The sequence below is a fragment of the Dromiciops gliroides genome, chromosome 2 (assembly GCF_019393635.1).
Source record: "Dromiciops gliroides isolate mDroGli1 chromosome 2, mDroGli1.pri, whole genome shotgun sequence".
NCBI lineage: Eukaryota > Metazoa > Chordata > Mammalia > Microbiotheria > Microbiotheriidae > Dromiciops > Dromiciops gliroides.
The window spans coordinates 675,595,546-675,616,347 of NC_057862.1; the positions used below are offsets into that span (position 1 = coordinate 675,595,546).

Sequence of the window (20,802 nt, forward strand, 5' to 3'; positions counted from 1 at the left end):
TATGTGTTGAACTGGCTCTAAGTTGTTGGCATGATGTCCAGGGAGAGATAGCAGAGTGTAATTGTAAAGAGGGAGACTAGAAACACAAGACAAAATTTGGTGGCAGAAGTATGGCTTCTGTAGTAACCTCAGTTGTGATGATGGATGCCACCTTTACCAGAGGCCAGAGGGCATTAGGTCAACCACAGGGGTGACATTCACCCAAAGCCATTCTTTTTTTCTTTTTATTTCAGCAACAAACATTCATTTTATTTTCCATTTACATGTAAGGGTAGTTTTCAACATTCATTTTCATAAGATTTAGAGTTCCAAATTTTTCTCCCTCTATCCCTCTCTTTCCTCCCCCCTCCACAAGATTGCAATCAGGTTATATATGTACAATCTACAAGTGTTGTTTTATCAGTTCTTTCTATAGGGGTACATAGTAAGCTTCCTCATTGGTTCCTTGGGATTGTCTTGGATCATTGCACTGCTGAGAGTAGTTAAGTCATTCACAATTGCTCATTGAACAATACTGCTGTCACTACACACAATGTCCTCCCAGCTCTGCTTGCTTCACTATACATTGATGTTCATTAGTCTTTTAAGGTTTTTCGGGGATCATCCTATTTGTCATTTCCTGTAGCACAAGACCATTCCACTACAATCATATAACTCAGCTTTTTCCATCATTCCTCAATTGATGGACATTCCCTTGATTCTCAATTCTTAGCCTCCACCAAGAGTTACTATAAATATTTTTTTGTACAATTCTTCCCCCTTTTCTCTTTTTCATGATTACTATTGTTAACTGTTTCCCTTCCATCCTATTCCCTTCCCCATGATATTTATTCTATTATACATCTTCTTTCATCCTATCACTCTTCAAAAGGGATTTGCTTCTGTCTGTCCCCTCCCCCACTCTGCCCTTCCTTCTTTTGCCCCTCTCTCTTTATCCCATTCTCCTCCTATTTTCTTGTAGGGTTAGAGAGATTACTCCACCCAATTTAGTGTGTACATGATTCCCTCTTTGAGCCAATTCTAATGAGATTGAGGTCTTTGAGCCAATTTTGATGAGTGTTAGGCTCATTTACTGCCCAGATTAAATAGATTACTCCACCCAATCAGGTTAGTCCCTCCTTGAGGCAGCTCTGATCAGTTTAAGGTCTTTGAGCCTTTTCTGATGAGTGTAAAATTCATTTACTGCTCTGCTGATCCTCTCCCTTCTCTTCCCCTACTCCATAAGCCTTTTCCTGTTACTTTCATGTAGGATTTCACTTCTGCCCTTCCCCCTCCTCCAGTGAATTCCCTTCACCCCTGAATTTAACCCTAAAGATGTTATCATCTAGCTAAGTGACACAGTGGACAAATCATTACCCCTGGACCCAGGGGGATCCCAGCCAAAACCCGGCCTCAGACACAAGGCAGTTGCCCACTGTATGACCCCAGGTATGTCCCCCAGCTCCAATTTTTTATGGTTCTCTAGGGTCTTGTATTTGAAAGTCAAATTTGCCATTCAGTTCAGGTCTTTTCATCACAAATATCTGAAAGTCTTCTTTTTCATTAAAGTCCCATTTTTTTCCACTGAAAGATAATGCTGAGTTTTGCTGGTGTTAAGGGCTAAAATTCTAGCTAAACTGTCTAAAATATCTAATGAGTGGTCGCCAATAAATTATAAGCTTTAGCAAGAGTTAGACTTTTAAGCATTTATTAAGGAGAATAAGAATTTGGTAAAGAGAGAGAGAAAGGCCTAGATTCCTATCTATTAAAGGGAGAGCACATTTCTAGCTCCGCTCTCCACCAGAGTCCAAAGGAAAGAGAGCGAGAGTGAGAGCCAGTCTCTTCCTTCCTCCTCCCACTAGTCCGCGTCACTTCCTGATGCCAAAGAAAAGACTCCTGGTCTTGCCCTCAAAGACCTTCGCTTCATGGGCAGAACTCTTCTACAGTAAGTCTCCAGCAGGTGGCGTTATTCCAATCATTACAGTCCCCCGTTGTTCCTCAAGAAACAAAATGTTTCCTTGACAGAACAGTAAAAAGAATATAATAACTATTGCTAACTAATAATATGTGAACAACAATATAGAAAAGGAAGAGAGGAAAGTTTTGTCCAGAGGGGCGATTTTTTGTCCTCATGAACCGATGCTTTGACATTGGTCTTGCAAAGGGAGGGCCTCTGCAGAGAGTACATATTACAGATGGTGTATATTATAACCGAAAAAGAAAAGAGAAAAAAAACAAAACAAAACTGTTCATTTAAAGTCTCTGAAAGTCTTTTCTCAGATGTCCTCTAGGTGTAATTGTAGAATGGAAGTCTTTTCAGGGGTTGATGTGTGGATGCTGGTAAATCAGCCAGGAAAATTTCCTACAAAATTGAGCTTAACACAACTTTAAAATAGCTTTATCAATAATCAAATCAAACAATGAAAGTTCTCAAAAACATGTCTAAGGGAATTCAGAATCTTAGTTGTTACACATGAAACATATAACAAAACAAAAATTGAACCATTCTTTAAAATTATATTATTATTATAGTCCCCCTTTATGGAGGGTAATTGAGAAGACAATTGCTGTGATATTAATTTTTAAAAATAATTTTTATCTTTGTTTCATCACTTTTTGCATCATCTGCCTAATTATCCTCATGCCATTATGAGAAATTAGAAAATCTAATATAATTGGTAACAGGTGTCAAGGCCAAATTCAACACTATATTTATCATGACACCTGAGATAATTATGGGGGTTACCATAAAAGAACAGAGAAATGATGGGATATGAGCATTCCCACACTTGAGCAATATGTACTGCCCATACAGTATGCCAGGCTTAAAATAGATGGATGGAATATATGTCCATGCCACAGAACATATTGGAGGAAACTGAGTCAGACTTAATCAGATGCATGGGATTGAGATGTCCATGGCATCAGGCATATAGGAGGGAGCATAGAAGCCAGGTGTAGAAGTGAGATGGGTGGGATGAATACTTCCAGCCATCTGTACAATATTGTGGGGAAAAAGAGAATAAAATATTAAACCAAGAGAATCCAACCTCAACATTTGTCAAAAGCCGTTCCCTCGGCCATACCTTGACTTCATGCATGTCTCCCCTCATGTGACAGTTCAGTGTCTGCTCTTGCATGTATTCCTCTTGTGATTGGATGGCATCTTGGCCAACTGGCATCTGATAACTCAGAATAAAGACAATTAATACCTTAAATGATAAGTTCCCATAATCCAAGTCTCATATGGATTTAAAAATTGAGGATAATAAATGATCACAAAAAATGTGAATACATTTTGACTCAGAATATAAAATTATGCAACAATTTCAAATAATACCTTTTTTTTTACTTAGTATACAATTACTTTTGTGAAAAATCAGAACATATTTAAATACAAGTTAAAGCACAACACAATCCCAAAGAAAACTTTTTTTGAAAAAAGAAAACTTTTACAAACATTCCCCTCTTTTTTTTTTTTGGAATATGCTTATCAAAAATAATACTTCTAGAATCAATTTACACTTGCCATGGCAAACAATTTGCCAGGGAAATGCTTTAAAGAGTTTGATCAAATAATCAGTTGAGGAAAAAAAATAACAAAAACAAACAACTCAGAATATGGGAGCACAATACTCCTAGAATTAACATTGTATTATGAAATCAAAACCATCTTGCAATTTTTCAAAATTAGATAAACGGATAGAAGAAAATACACATGGAACAATAAAAGACAATGAAATTCAAACTAAATCTAAATGAATGTGAACTTAATATTAATAAGAGTATTATAAAATATAAACTTGATCACATGACTATAAAAAGCTTTTACAAATATTCTCCTTGTTTTAAAAACTAAGTATAAGACACAATCTCAAAAGCATGAAAATCTCTATGAAAATAAACCCATTACCATTAATTTCAAAATGTAGATCTAATAGCATAGAAATCCTATGTAACCTCTGAACTGATACAATTACTCTGAGTGAATTCAGAACACTTTTGATTCCGATATCTAAAATCCCCAATACTCATATCAATACCTTGCTGCTTACTTCTACATTTCTGTACAATATATACCCTTCCATGCCAAAAGAAGCAGAGTCTTGAACTATGTTGATGATTGTCATTCTTATTCAGCTTAAGTTTTTCTTCTTTAACCCCTCTATATTGTCTGTCAGTCTTTTCACCATACAAATGCTTTATAAGATTACTAATTAAAGACAAAAGCAGGTTAGCAAAATTATGAACAAATCGAGCATATCTGGAATTTAAAGGGTTTTCTAAGGTTGTCTCAGAAGCACAGCCAGGCTGGGGAAGGGCTGAGCCTGAAGAGAAAGTTGCACATGTGCATTAGATCTCTGGACTTCCCAGGCTGGGGAAACAATGGGCTTGGCCATGGGAGGAGTAGAGGGTGGGGTCTGGAGAGGAGGGGAGGGACCAGAGCAATTTGAATCAGACTTGATTTTGAACTCAGGCCTGGATTCCTCTTCCCCCACTTTGCCTCCAGGTGCTAGGGGATTAAAAGCTTCTAGAGGGTGGGTCATTGCCTCTAGGCATGCAAAATTAAAGCAACAATTAGTGTTAGAACTGGGAAAAACTGTAGGAATCTCTTCAGGTTTCTCTGAAAAAGCATGGTTGGGAGAGGGGGAGATATTTCCTTGTGTGAGTAAGTTGCTGGCTCTTTTAACAAAAATAAAAAGAAAAATAGAAAATCCAGAAAAACAAAGCATTAACATGATCTTATCTCCCATTTGTCTGGTTAAACAGACTAAAATAAAAAATAGGGTAATTAGGGAGTTTAAAAGGTCCATTTGAAAAAATTTAAAGGGAAAATCACAGCCAGTGCACCAGTACTTAGCAGTTAAAGGGAGAGGGTAGGGGAAATTTCTTACCCAACCAGAAGATCAGAAGTAAGGTTCAGCTTTCCTCTTCGTGGTCAGCCATCTGTTAAGGGTTAAAATTCTAGCTAAACTGTCTAAAATATCTAATGAGTGGTCACCAATAAATCATAAGCTTTAGCAAGAGTTAGACTTTTAAGCATTTATTAAGGAGAATAAGAATTTGGCAAAGAGAGAGAGAAAGGCCTAGATTCCTATCTATTAAAGGGAGAGCACATTTCTAGCTCCGTTCTCCACCAGAGTCCAAAGGAAAGAGAGCGAGAGTGAGCGCCAGTCTCTTCCTTCCTCCTCCCACTAGTCCGCCAAAGAAAAGACTCCTGGTCTTGCCCTCAAAGACCTTCCCTTCATGGGCAGAACTCTTCTACAGTAAGTATCCAGCAGGTGGTGTCATTCCAATCGTTACACTGGGTAGGTGATTCTTGGTTGTAATCCCATTTCCTTTGCCCTTTGGAATATCATATTCCTTGCCCTCTGGTCCTTTAATGTAGAAGCTGCTAGATCTTGTGCTATCCTGACTGGGGCTCCACAGTAGTTGAATTCTTTCTTTTTGGCAGCTTGCAATATTTTCTCCTTGCCCTGAGAGCTCTGGAATTTGGCTATAATATTCCTAGGTGTTTTCCTTTTGGGATTTCTTTCTGGAGGTGATTGGTGGATTCTTTCAATTTCTATTTTAGCTTCTTCTTCTAGAATTTCAGGGCAATTTCCCTGAGAATATCTTGGAAGATGATGTCTAAGCTCTTTCCTTGATCATGGTTTTCAGGTAGACTAATAATTTTCAAATGATCTCTCCTGGACCTATTTTCCAGGTCAGCAGTTTTTCCCAGAAGATATTTCACATTGCCCTCTATTTTTTTATTCATTTGGATTTGCTTTATTGTGACTTGGTTTCTTATAAAGTCACTGGCTTCCATTTGTTCAATCCTAATTCTTAGGCAATTATTTTCATCAGAGAGCTTTTGTACCTCCTTTTCCATTTGGCCAATTTGACTTTTCAAGCTGTTGACTTTTTTCTCATGTCTTTCCTGCATCACCCTCATTTCTCTTTCCATTTTTTCCTCTACCTCTCTAACTTTATCTTCAAAGTCCTTTTTGAGCACCTCTATGGCCTGAGACCAATTCGTATTTTTCTTGGAAGCTTTAGATATAGGGGCCCTGATGTTGACAACTTCCTCTGAGGGTGCCCCCTCGGTCTTCCTTGTTACTGAAGAAACTTTCTATGGTCCTCACCTTTCTCTGTCAGCTCATCTTGCCTTTCTTTAACTAGACTTTTTGCTCCTTAAAGTGGGGCACTGTTTCCAGGCTGCAGTATCCCAAGCTTAAGAAGTCCCAGGTGGTATGATTTAAGGAGAATCAGGTTCTTCCCTTGACCGGCCTGTTCTCTGGTCCTTAGATGACCCCAGACCAACTTGCCAATCAACAAGCTTTGTGTGTTGTGGTTGTTAGCTCTGAGAAGCCTGTGCCCCTCCCCCACCTGGGCCACTATTACTGAAGCCTACCTCCTTGTTCTCAGCAGGGGTGTAAAATCCAAGTTCTGCCTTAGCAGCAGCATAAACCCTTATAGTCTCCCCCCTGCCCAGGGCTCAGCCCACTCACCAGACTGTGAGCTTAGTTCCAGACAATACTGGTGCTTCAGCTGATGAAGAGGCTCTGGGGGGTCTTCTTCTCTGGAGAGGCCTTCCTGGGACTGGATCTGTGTCAGGGTGACTGTAGGGTTGGGCTGCACTCCTGCCTCAGCACAGCAGCTCCCTCCTTCTGACCTTCCAAGCCATTCTTGGTTAGAAGATGATTTCAGCACATTCTTCTGTGAGTTTTGCTGCCCAAAGCCATTCTTAAAACATTGCTCTTACTCTCAGTTCTGCTCGTTTTGCTCTTCATTATTTCATTGAATTCATTCCATGTTTTTCTAAAATCATTGAGTTTTTTCTGTTACATGTAAAGATAGTTCTCAACTTTTGTTTATACAAGCTTTCCAATTTCAGATTTTTCTCCCTCCCTCCCCTCCCTCCCCCCCTCCCCTAGACAGCAGGTAATCCGATATAGAGTTTATATATATATATATATAAAATAACATTAAACATATTTCTGCATTAGTCATGTTATAAGAAAAAAATCAGAGCACTGACGAAAAACCTCAAAATAGAAAAACAACAGCACCAAAAACAAAAGAAATAGTATGGTTCATTCAGCAGTTATACTCCACAGTTCTTTTTCTTTTTTTCCTGGATTTGGAGATCCTCCTTCATCATGAGTTCCCTGGAACCCTTCTGTATCATTGCACTGGTGAGAAGAATATAGTCCATCACAGTAGGTCAACACACAATGTTGATGATACTGTGTACAATGTTCTTCTGGTTCTGCTCATCTCACTCATCATCAGTCCATGCAAGACCCTCCAGGTTTCTCTGAACTCCTCCTGTTCATCATTTCTTACAGTACAATGGTATTCCATTACATTCATATACCACAGCTTGTCTAGCTATTCCCCAATTGCTCATGGATAGGCAGAGCTAATATAGTAAAAAAAGTGTTCTCTCTTGACTAATATTTGGTAAGCTTTAATAAATGCTTAATGCCCCAAATTGGTGCTAATACTTCTATTATATATTAGAAACACCAACTTATTTTCCCTAAACTTGGGAAAGAAATAAGGCAACCACATATAATTTTAAGTTTCACAGGCCACTGTTCCCTGACCTACATATCTCTATCCTAATATCAGATGGAGGTAGAGCTCTAGGTCTGAGGTCAATCAACCACTGCCAGGTCTCTTCCCATCTGGGATCCCAAGCCCCTTCTGCCTCCTGGGTCTCTGCAGGAGGATGGGGGAGGGGCATGAGAGCCAAAGGAAAGAATTAGAGAGGATGGCAAGTCCCCTTCCTGTTCAGACCAAGTTCACTTCCAAGCCTCACCCACTCTGCTGCCCTCCCATTCTGTTTAGAGTCTGTCCTTGGAGGGCAGGGCCTTTGTAAGTGCTCAGAGACTTCAAGCTCTGTAATTTCTGGGTTGACCTGTGTCCATCCTAGGAAGAAAAGACAAGGACAATGTCTCCCTCACTCTGAGATCCTTTTCTCTCCCCAGGTCAGCTTGAAGATGACCAAAGCCTATTCCAAGGAGAGAGCCTGGAGCCAGAGAGAATGGCCCTTGAGACCCAGAGATCCTCATCCCAAGTGAGTTCAGCCCATCCACAGACCTGACCAGCATCAGCAAAGGTGGAATCCAACAGAGCCAAGAAACTCTATCCTGTGAAACACAGATTGTCCTCTGCAGTGTTGTCAGCAGAGGAGATAATGTCTGCCTGGATCTACTCATTTCCTTCTGCCTCAGACCATCCCAGTCTTGCCTTGTCTCTCTCTTTTGTTATTCTTAGGTCAAATCAATGAGCATTTAGACTGTGGCTCCTGTGTCAACTACTGGGTGGAAAGGAAGGTTTAAACAATAACACACCCTGCCCTCAAGAGGCTCACTGTCTAGTTGGGAGATAAAATGGCAGCAGCTGGGTGCATACAAGGTGTCTCTGAGGCTCTAGCAGTGTCAGGGACCAGGAAAAGCTTGTTTTCAGGAAAGGTTTTTGCTGAGATGGGAAGGAAGCCAGTGTTGGGGGTGGGGGGAGGGTTGTGACTTGGATCTGTGGACTAGCTCACCCAAAGAATTGCTGGTTCATCATGGATCTTGTGTTACAATAGAAAATCATTCATTTCTTTTCACCTAAGTCCAGTTTTGTCCATCTTTTTGAGGATACATCCAAGGGGGGAGGGACACAGGGAATGCTTTCTCCTTGTTCCTTGTCATGGGGGTTGGGCTAGACCTCAGGGAATGGTGACCACACCTTTCTCCAAGTGGGTGCCAACAAAATCCTGAGAGTTTCTCAAGTCAGAAAGTCATCTGACTGTAGAGAAAAGAGAATCCAGAAGAAGCCTGGCTATGCAGACCTCAGACAGTGGGAGCTGCTTACCAAGAATGAGGCTCCTAAGAGGAGAAAAGACAGTATACACCCCAGTTGGGGAATCCAAGAGCCAAATCTGCAACCCTCCTTTTTACCCTGTCTGATGACTTTTCCTGAGTTTTGGCACCATTAGTGTTGGGACTTGTGACCTAGATTGGGGGAGAGGGTAGTTCACCCAAAGAATTGGATACTCATCATTTTTCTTTATAGTTTTGGGTTCCAATATTTATCCCTCCTTCCCTCCCCTCTGTGAAGTGGTAAGCAACCAATTATATATAGGTTATCCAGGTATAATTATGTAAAAGATTACCATATTACTCATTGTATAAGAAAATTTGAATAAAATTTTTTAAAATGAATGAAAGTAGGGGCAGCTAGATGGCACAGTGGATAGAGCACTGGCCCTGGAGTCAGGAGTACCTGAGTTCAAATTCAGCCTCAGACACTTAACACTTACTAGTTGTGTGACCCTAGGCAAGTCACTTAACCCCAATTGCCTCACTAAAAAAAAAATTAATGAAAGTAAAAAATAGCATGCTTTGTTCTGTGTTTCATTAATATCAGCTATTTCTCTAGAGGAGGATAGTATGCTTTTTAATAAGTCCTTTGGGATTTTCTTGGATAATTGCATTGCTGAGAATAGTTAAATCATTCACAGTTCTTCATCAAACAATATTGCTATCTCTGAGCACAATGTTCTCTTGCTTCTGCTCACTTTACTGTACATCAGTTCATACAAATCTTTCCAGGCCTTTCTGAAACCATCCTGCTTATCATTTCTTATAGTACCATAATATTAAATGATATACAACATCATGTTTAGCCATTCCCCAGTTGATGGGCATTTCTTTGATTTCCAGTTCTTAGCCACCACAAAAAGAGCTGCTATAAATGTTTTTTGTACAAATACGTAGTGCACCCAGGCAAGAAATGGGGAGATATATGAGCTGACCCTCTCCTTCTGTGGAGGTTTGGAGTACGTGATCTCTCCCCATGGTGTTGTAGTGAGAATGAGGAAGGATGGAGAATGAAAAAGATGTGGCAGAGCTTCTGATAAGAACAAGTTAGGGATTTAATAGATTCAAAGAGGGATTGGATGGATTAATGGGTTTCAGAGATAAATTGCGAATGAATAAAATGGTGCCCTTCCTACATGATTGTTCATAAGTTGTATGAAGAATCATGGCATGGAACTCCCCCTGAAAAGGAAAATTGTTAATTTTGTGGGCAAGCTAAAAAAAATGGTTAAATTCTTTTCCTAAATTACTCCAATTTTCAATAATAGAAATAAAGGAAACAATGAAAAATATAGGTTACAAATAGGACATAAATCGGGGCGGCTAGGTGGCGCAGTGGATAGAGCACTGGCTCTGGATTCAGGAGGACCTGAGTTCAAATCTGACCTCAGATACTTGACACTTAGTAGCTGTGTGACCCTGGGCAAGTTACTTAACCCCCATTGCCCCGCAAAAAAAAACCCAAAAACCAAATAGGACATAAATCACATATATTTTTGGTGGGTTTTTTTGTGGGTCAAGGAGGGGTAAGTGACTTGCTTAGGGTCACACAGCTAGTAAGTGTCAATTGTCAGAGGCTGGATCTGAACTCAGGTCCCCCTGAATCCAGGGCTTGTGCTTTATCCACTGTGCCAAATTACATATTGAGGAAAAAATAAAAATGGCAAAAAAGTGAAGATATGTTTATCTGTGTGAAAAATTGCTACACACAATGATCCAGGACAATCCCAAAGGACTAAGGAGAAAGCATAGTCTCCACCTCCAAAGAAACTAATTGAATCCTATTGATTGAACACAGACTGAAGCATGCTATTTTCACTTACATTTTCTTTTTATTCATGTTTTCTTATACAAAATGACTAATATAGTAATAGTTTTACATGATTGCACACGTATAACCTATATCTGATGGCTTGCTGCCTTAGGGAGGGAGGGAGGCAAGGAGGGGAAGAATTTGGAACTCAGAATTTTAATAAAGATGCTAACCACCACAAAACAATTAAGTAAATAACTAAACAAATAGAGATTGAAAAATTTAGGTTGAATAAATATATTATTTTAGTACAGATTATTTAGCAAGATAAAATAGAATTGCTCCAAAATAACAGAACCTCAAAGAGTGGATCATAATATTCTGATTGAAATGGAAGAGCATCAAAAACCATGTGCATTGGCCAAACTCAGGTTCTGCATGTAGTCAACTGGAAAAATAGATGCCCCTTCCCAAGGATCAAAGGATTTGCAGATGGAGCTGCTCTCCTGTGTGTTATTCATCAGTCTGCTTCTCAACTGTTTGTCTTGACTCTTGGTCCCAAATATTCTAAAGCTTTAGGGGTATGTTGAGATAATTTCTTTTTCCTAAATAAATTCTCATTGTCTTGTGGATTAGTTCCATCTCCAAACCCAGTTAATAAAAAATTATTTTTAATGGATAAATGAATTGTCCTTTCCCCATCATAGTTATTAATTCTGTATAAATAAATATTAAAATGAATGAATATATTTCATTACTTACTAAAAGCAATCATAAAGCAAAGACATAAGATATCTTTGGCTTTGACACATAATACTCCATGTTACCCCACATTCTCAATATTACAATAGATATCTTTTCTTCACTATTCTGAAAATAGTCCCATAATGCTCTTAAGCACAGAGTTTTTTTTATATATGTATATATAATATAATATATTTTATATATATATATATATATATATATATAGGGGCAATATAGGTTAAGTGACTTACTCAGGGTCACACAGTAAGTGTCACGTTGTGAGGCCAGATTTGAACACAGGTCCTCCTGAATCCTGGGCCAGCACTCTATCTCTTGTGTCACCCAGATCCCCTATAAACAATATTTCTTAAGAATCCCCTTCATAAGGACCTGATTTCAAATCCAGACTCAGACACTTGACACTTACTAGCTGTGTTACCCTGGGTAAGTCACTTAATCCTCATTGACCTGCACAAAAAAAGGGGGTAAAATCCCCCTTATACTTAGGTATGACTTTATTTCAGTCTTTTATGAAATTAACTAGGGTATTTTTCTTTGCTCTCTTCTCAATGATTACTAGTAATTTTTTTACCTCACAGTACATGGTGTTTGATAATTTCTCACAAACTTTTTAATAAAATTTCTTAATGTGCCCCCTATGACATGTAACATCCCTTCTGGTGAGGAGGAATTTCACATCCCCTTGATTTCTTCTCCATAAACTCTCATGCTTCACTCATCTAGTACATACCTTCTCTCTCAGTATGGGAAGAATCATTTCATAGTAAGACATTGCTCCAACTTTTTTTTTTTTACATTATAGAAAGCTTTATTAGACCATAACTCTTGCAGAAGAAAACAGCAAATTTTTTATTTCAATATGGTGTCGCCTCGAGCTTCTTCCAACTGCTGCTGAACCCTCCTCATCTCTTCGTCCTTCTTTTTCTACTTGGCCGCTAGCTTCTGTTCTTTTTCTGCCTAGGGCTTTAGGTAAGCTTAGCGCTTTGATCAGTAGAGTACACCCAAGAGCAGGGCCGAATACCGTTCTACGTTGATGAGCGGGGAGACATTCACCCGTGGCACCATTTTTTCCTGCTGACCCTGGACCCTCTCCAACTTTTATTATTCCAAAATGATTCTCACTTCAAATACAAAATGTTTTTTCTCAGTATTCCATTGGGTTCTTATTGGATATGGTCTCAAATGCTGAGTCTGACACCCATCAAGATTAGAGGAGTTTGGGGCAAATTCCTTCTGTGCTTCAGTTTCTCTCTCTAAGTTGATGAGGGTTGGACTAGATGAATTCTGCAGTCTTTTTCAGCTCTAAATTATATTAATTTTCCTGGTTTAGGAGTTGGTGACATTCCAGGATGTGGTTGTGGATTTCACCAGGGAGGAGTGGTGCCTCTTGGACCATTGTCAGAAAGAGCTCTACAAGGAGGTCATGCTGGAGAATGTCCAGAACCTGCTTTCTGTAGGTAAGGACCTTTTCCCTCTGGTTACTCTGAGCTGCTAACATGATAGCTCATTGCTCCTAATCCTGCCAGGCATAGTGAGTTGATCCTGATTCTTCCTTCTTTGTTCCATCAAATTGCAGTGCAGATGTTGGGAAAGGAAGAGAATGGAATAAGCATTCATAATGGAATGAGCAGTCTTACTGCACATCAGAGAATACACTCTGCAGAGAAACCTTATGGATGTAATCAATGTGGAAAGACTTTCACATGGAGTTCCAGTCTTGTTGCACATCAGAGAATCCACACTGGAGAGAAACCTTATGAATGTAATAAGTGTGGAAAGGCTTTCGTAGAGAGTTCCCGTCTTGCTGTACATCAGAGAATCCACACTGGAGAGAAACCTTATGAATGTAATCAGTGTGGAAAGACTTTCACAAAGAGTTCTAATCTTGCTGCACATCAGAGAATACACTCTGGAGAGAAACCTTTTGAATGTAATCAGTGTGGAAAGACTTTCACAGAGAGTTCCAGTCTTGCTAAGCATAGGAGAATCCACACTGGAGAGAAACCTTATGGATGTAATCAATGTGGAAAGACTTTTGCACGGAGTTCCAGTCTTGCTGCACATCAGAGAATACACTCTGGAGAGAAACCTTATGAATGTAAACAGTGTGGAAAGACTTTCACACAGCATTCCAGTCTTGCTGCACATCAGAGAATCCACACTGGAGAGAAACCTTTTGAATGTAATCGGTGTGGAAAGACTTTCACAAAGAGTTCTAATCTTGCTGCACATCAGAGAATACACTCTGGAGAGAAACCTTATGAATGTAAACAGTGTGGAAAGACTTTCACAGTGAATTCCGGGCTTGTTGCACATCAGAGAATCCACACTGGAGAGAAACCTTTTGAATGTAATCGGTGTGGAAAGACTTTCACAAAGAGTTCTAATCTTGCTGCACATCAGAGAATACACTCTGGAGAGAAACCTTATGAATGTAAACAGTGTGGAAAGACTTTCACAGTGAATTCCGGGCTTGTTGCACATCAGAGAATCCACACTGGAGAGAAACCTTTTGAATGTAATCGGTGTGGAAAGACTTTCACAAAGAGTTCTAATCTTGCTGCACATCAGAGAATACACTCTGGAGAGAAACCTTATGAATGTAAACAGTGTGGAAAGACTTTCACAGTGAATTCCGGGCTTGTTGCACATCAGAGAATCCACACTGGAGAGAAACCTTATGAATGCAATCATTGTGGAAAGGCCTTCACAGAGAAATCACATCTTGCAGCACATCAGAGAATCCACACTGGAGAGAAACCTTATGAATGTAATCAGTGTGGAAAGACTTTCACACAGCATTCCAGTCTTGCTGTACATCAGGGAATCCACACTACAAAGAAAAATTAAGAGTATAATCAATGTGATGTGACCTTCAGGCCATAATCTTCTCTTATTTCCCATCTGAGAATTCCTATTATATAGAAATCTTTTCCCTGTGACAAATGAGGAAATGCGCTCAGTAGTTGTTTAGAGCTTGTTCAAAATTAGAGAATTCATTTTTAAAAATATTTATTTATTTATTTTAGTTGTCAACATTTGTTTAGATAAGATTTCCAATTTCAAATTTTTTTCCCTCCTCTCCCTTCCCTCCCTCCCCTCCTCCCCTAGACAGCAGGTAATCTGATATAGGTTTTATATATAATAGCATTAAACATATTTCTGCATTAGTGTTGTTATATTAGAAGAATCAGAGCAAAAAGGAAAAACTTCAAAAAAGAAAAACAACAGCACCAAAAACAAAAGAAATAGTATGGTCCAATCAGCATCCATATTCCACAGTTCCATTTTTTTTTCTGGATTTGGAGAGACTTCTCCATCATGAGTGCTTTGGAACTTTCTTGTACTGTTGAATTGGTGAGAAGAATCTAGTCTATCACAGTTGATCAACACATAATATTGAGTAAACTGTGTATAATGTTCTCCTGGTTCTGCTCACCTCATTCATTATCAGTTCATGCAAGTCCTCCAGGTTTCTCTGAATTCCTCCTGCTTATCATTTCTTACAGCACAATAGTATTCCATTACATTCATATACCACAACTTGTTCAGTCATTCCTCAATTGATGGGCATCCCCTCAATTTCCAATTCCTTGCCACTACAAAAAGAGCAGCTATAAATATTTTTGTACATGTGGGTCCTTTCCCCTTTTCCATGATCTCTTTGGGAAAAAGACCCAAACATGATATTGCTGGGTCAAAGGGTATTCACAGCTTTGTAGCCCTTTGTGCATAATTCCAAATTGCTCTCCAGAATAGTTGGGTCAGTTCACAGTTCCACCAACAATGTATTAGTGTTCCAATTTTTCCACAGCTTCTCCAACATTTATTATTTTCCTTTTTTGTCACATTAGCCAATCTGATAGGTGTCAAGTGGTACCTCAGAGTTGTTTTAATTTGTATCTCTCTAATCAATAATGATTTAGAGCATTTTCTCATATAGGAATAGATAGCTTTGGTTTCTTCATCAGAAAACTGCCTATTCATATCCTTTGACCATTTCTCAATTGGGGAATGACTTGGGTTCTTATAAATTTGATTTAGTTCCCTATATATTTTAGAAATGAGGCTTTTATCAGAAAGTACTGGCCATAAAAATTGTTTCCCAGCTTTCTGTGTCCCTTCTAATTTTGGATGCATTGCTTCTATTTGTACAAACATTTTTAATTTAATGCAATCAAAATCATCCATTTTGTATTTCACAATATTCTCTATCTTTTGTTTGGTCATAAACTGTTTTCCTTTCCAAAGATCTGAAAGGTAGACCATTCCTTCCTCTTCTAATTTATCTATGGTATCTCCCTTTATATCTAAATCTTGAACCCATTTGACCTTATTTTTGTATAAGGTATAAGATGTTGGTCTATTCTTAGTTTCTGCCAGACTATCTTCTAGTTTTCCCAGCAGGTTTTGTCAAATACTGAATTCCTATCCCAGATGCTGGAGTCTTTGGGTTTATCAAACAATAGATTACTTAAGTCATTTACTACTATGTCTCCTGGGCTTAACTGATTCCAGTGATCCACTACTCTATTTCTCAGCCAGTACCAAATAGTTTTGATGACTGCCCCTTTATAGTATAGCTTCAAATTTGTTATGGCTAGCCCACTTTCCTGTGCATTTTTTTCATCAGTTTTCTTGATATTCCTGACCTTTTGTTTTTGCAGATGAATTTTCTTATTATATTTCTAGTTCTATAAAATAATTTTTTATTTTGTCTAATTGTTATGTCACTGAATGAGTAAATTAATTTAGATAGAATTATCATTTTTAATATATTAGCTCAGCCTATCCATTAGCAATTGATATTTTTCCAGTTACATAGATCTGATTTTATTTGTGTGAAAATTGTTTTGTAATTATATTCATAGAGTTCCTAGGTTTTGCTAGGCAGGTAGACCCCCGAGTATTTTATATTGTCCACCATTACTTTAAATGGAATTTCTCTTTCTATCTCTTGCTGCTGAGCTTTGTTGGTCATGTATAGAAATGCTGATCTTTTATGTGGGTTTATTTTATATCCTGCAACTTTGCTAAAACTCTTATTTCAAGCTGTTTTTAGTTGATTCTTTAGGATCCTCTAAGTATACCATCATGTCCTCTGCAAAGAGTGAAAGTTTTGTTTCCTCCTTTCCTATTCTAATTCCCTTTATTCCTTTTTCTTCTTGTATTGCTATAGCTAACATTTCTAGTACAACATTAAATAATAGAGATGATAATGGACATCCCTGTTTTACCCCTGATATTATTGGGAATGCCTCTAACTTATCCCTGTTACATATAATATATGCTGATGGTTTTAGTTAGATACTGCTTATTATATTAAGGAAAGCTCCATCTATTCCTATGGTTTCTAGTGTTTTTTTTTTTTTTAAAGGCAATGGGGGTTAAGTGACTTGCCCAGGGTCACACAGCTAGTAAGTGTCAAGTGTCTGAGGCCAGATTTGAACTCAGGTACTCCTGAATCCAGGGCCGGTGCTTTAACCACTGCGCCATCTAGCTGCCCCTCTAGTGTTTTTAATAGGAATGAGTGTTGTATTTTGTTAAATGCTTTCTCTGCATCTATTGAGATAATCATATGATTTTGGTTAGTTTTGTTTTTGATGTGATTGATTATGTTCACAATTTTTCTAATTTTGAACCAGCCTTGCATTCCTGGTATAAATCCCACTTGGTCATAGTGTATTATCCTGGTAATCACTTGTTGTAATCTCCTTGCTAATATTTCATTTAAGATTTTTGCATTGATATTTATTAGGGAAATTGGGCTGTAATTTTCTTTCTCTGTTTTGGCTCTGCCTGGTTTAGGTATCAAGACCATATTTATGTCATAACAGGAATTTGGTAGAACTCCTCATTCACCTCTTTTCCCAAATAGATTGAATAGTACTGGAATTAACTGTTCTTTAAATGTTTGGTAGAATTTCACTTGTCAAACGATCTGGTCCTGGAGATTTTTCTTAGGGAGTTCATGGATGGCTTGTTCAATTTCTTGTTCTAAAATGGGCATATTTAAGTATTTTATTTCCTCTTCAGTTAACCTGGGCAATTTGTATTTTTAAAATATTTATCTATTTCATTTTGATTGTCAAATTTATTGGCATAAAGTTGGGTGAAATAGCTCCTAATTATTGATTGAATTTCCACTTCATTGGTGGTGAATTCACCACTTTCATTTTTGATACTGGTAATTTGGTTTTCTTCTTTCTTTCTTTTTTTTAATCAAATTAACCAAAGGTTCATCTATTTTATTGTTTTTGTTTTTTTCCCCATAAAACCAGCTTGGTTTTATTGATTCATTCTATAGTTTTCTTGCTTTCAATTTTTTTTTTTTTTAGTGAGGCAATTGGGGTTAAGTGACTTGCCCAGGGTCACACAGCTAGTATGTGTTAAGTGTCTGAGGCTGGATTTGAACTCAGGTACTCCTGACTCCAGGGCCGGTGCTTTATCCACTGCGCCACCTAGCCGCCCCTTGCGCCACCTATCCGCCCCTTCTTGCTTTCAATTTTATTAATTTCTCCTTTGATTTTCAGTATTCCTAATTTAGTATTTAATTGTGGTGTGAGAATTGGAAAGACACCACCTGCTGGGAAGGATATAGTGACCTCTAGCCTGAAAAGAAAACATGTGACTTTAGTGTCTGGAAGTGACGTCTGCCACCTGTGTGGCCTGTCAGTCAAAGTTACCAGCCAATTAGTTTGGAGCTGTGTGTGTGTGTGTGTGTGTGTGTGTGTGTGTGTGTGTGTGTGTATGGCCCTGTTTAGAGGTTCTGGGAGAATCTGCTGAGGCATGGTCCTTTTTTGGGGGCAAGAGTTTGGCTGGGTTGCAGAGGCAGGCAGGATAGTTATCTAAATAGTATTAAATGGAAATAGAAAAGAATACAAAGGAAGAATGCAAAGGAACTGAAGTTTGAGTATTATAAGGCAGTAATTATAAAATCATCTGGTACTGGCTAAGAAATAGGAAGGTAGATCAATGGAATAGAGAAGGCATAAAATTTACAGCAAAAAAATAAATGTACCAACCTTGTGTTTGACAAGCATTAAGACTTAAGATTTTGGGACAAGAACTCATTATTTGGGCAAAATTGTTGGGAAAATTGGAAAGTAGTAAGGCAGAAACTGGACATAGACCAATATCTCACACTATTTGCCAAAATAAGATCAAAATAGATGCATGAACTAAATATAAAGAGAGATTTTACAAGAAAATTAGAAGAACATGGAGCATATTATTTATTATACTTGTAGCTAGGTAAAGAATTTATGAATAAGTGAAAACAAAGTCAGGTATGAAATAGATTACGTCAATTACATTAAATTTAGAAAAGGGTTTGCCAATCAAATGTAGCCAAGATCAGAAAGAAAGCAGAAAACTAGAGGGAGAATTTTATAGTTGTTTCTCAGACAAAGGTTTCATACCTCAAATATATAAAGAACTTCATCAAATCTATAAGAATGAGTCATCCCCCATTTGATAATAGTCAAATGATATGAATAAGCAGTTTTTCAATGAAGAAATGAAAACAATTCATAGTCATATAAAAAAAATGCTCTAAATCTAAATCAACCATGAGATATCATTTTAAACCTACCAAATTGGCTAAAATGATAGAAGGGGAAAGTGACAGATGTTGGAGGAAATGTTGGGACAAATTGTGACACATTCCTTCTTGGTAGAATTTTGAACTGATCCAGTGGAGCAATCTGGAATGATGCCTAAAGAATTATTAACTTCCATTTTCAACAGGAACTTGAGACTATCTCACACATTTACACAGAGACAAGACAATATAGACATTCTTTAAACAATCCCATATACTTTCTTTTTCAACCCAATTTAGACCAGTCAAATGAGTCCCAATAGGCCAATTTGGTTCGTCCTTATCTTTAATCAACTCTAATAATTTTAAAACAATTTTTGTGCACATCAAAAAATGTTTAATAGATCAAAATCTTAGGCACTAGATGTGTACCAGATCCCTCACCTCTGCCCATAGCAGACACTGCCACTCAGGAAGGGGGAGTGGGATTTCGAATACATGGCATCCTCCATTATGATTTTAGCCCCTGTAACCATTTTGGAAATCTAAAAGAATCCACCAGAATATTATACCCAAATTCAAAACTCATTCATCCCAAAATATTTTATCCCATTTCAATCACTTTCTGGTTCTTCCCAGATAATGGCAGGTAAGCACTGAAAGGACAGAAAACATTTTTTTTCCTTTCAGGTTTCTCACTGTCAGTATAAACAGGGTTCAGGTTCTCTCTATTCACTTAATTTGTTCCCTAAAAGGACTGTCTTTTTAGGGATTTTTGAGAGGCCACATTTACTCAGTTCCTTCAGCACCTTCCTTGGTGACTTTTCTAATTCAGGGGAACTCCCTATAAGCTCCTAGATATCCCAGCCTACACATTGGATCTGCTTGGCTATAAGACTTCACATCTATAACTGTCTTGATTGTGCCCTCAGAAGGGGATTCTAAATTCATCAGTCATCATCTGTCTAAATTTCCTTTGCCTAATCCTACAGTCCCACACTGTGTGTCCAGGTCTAGTGCAGTAACAGCAAAACCTAGGGGGTTGATAGTCCTCAGGGCATCCCAGCCTGGAAACTACCTTTCAAAATGTTTTCATATTTCTGGCAAGGATTGATGAATAAAGTGATTAGAAATGAAATGCACATCTCTAGAATCTCATGGGTCTGATCTAGCACATTGTTTGGCACGCTTAAAGAAGCTAGCATAGAATCTATTAGGTTCCTGAACTGTATCTATAATTTTTTTTGCCAGTAATCAGTCTTGCTAGCACAGTATTGCATTGCCTTCAACAATGTTTCCCTTGCTTCCTGGAAATTATCAAAATGCTCAGGGATATTGGGGTCCCAGTTAGGGTCCATCCAATAGCAGCTTTTTCTGATGTTTCTAAGGAGTTCACTGCAGCTATTACATCAGCTCTTTCCCCTGGGGATAATATCATTTCCATGAGATCAGTAACATCACCCAAAGTGGGCTGATATCCTCTAAAAATTGCCCTAAACTGGCTGATAACTGTTGTGGGATACTCATCAAATTTAGGAAGATCTCACTTCCATGAACTCAGATCTTTGGGCCCAAAGGGTGTGTATTGTCTGAACCTCACTACAGCACCCTTTCAATCATGTGTGAGGTTCTCTTGAAGGGGAAGATTTTGAGGTTTTTATGTCTCCTCTAAAAGTGAATTTTCTTCTGCAGTCGGAATAGAGGAAATAGAGGGAGAGGGGATAGAAGCTGGTGAATCCCTTTGTGTGAGCTCCTGACTCATCCTACTCCAGAGTTCCCAATAAGGTAAATATTTGGGGGTCATGTGGCACAGGACTGTTTGCAAATTCCTCAATGTTTGGGGATCAAATGACCCATATTGTGGCCACTGTTCCTCTAATAAGCTATGCCACATACAGCAC

General features: G+C 38.3%; 1 protein-coding gene across 1 annotated transcript; it reads left to right on the top strand.

Annotated features, from left to right (window-relative positions):
* Nucleotides 1–12,681: 12,681 nt before the first annotated feature.
* Nucleotides 12,682–14,208, top strand: LOC122743574 (zinc finger protein 658B-like). Its single transcript, XM_043988632.1, has 2 exons — nucleotides 12,682–12,815; nucleotides 12,935–14,208. The coding sequence occupies exons 1-2, from the start codon at nucleotides 12,782–12,784 to the stop codon at nucleotides 14,206–14,208; spliced, it is 1,308 nt and encodes a 435-aa protein (XP_043844567.1). The 5' UTR covers nucleotides 12,682–12,781.
* Nucleotides 14,209–20,802: the final 6,594 nt, after the last annotated feature.

What these genes read in the sequence shown, in the direction of transcription:
- LOC122743574 (XM_043988632.1), top strand. Translation starts at nt 12,782, where the DNA reads ATGCTGGAGAATGTCCAGAACCTGCTTTCTGTAG. An exon ending in CCAGAACCTGCTTTCTGTAG is followed by an intron (nt 12,816 to 12,934) that starts GTAAGGACCTTT and finishes ATCAAATTGCAG; the next exon opens with TGCAGATGTTGGGAAAGGAA.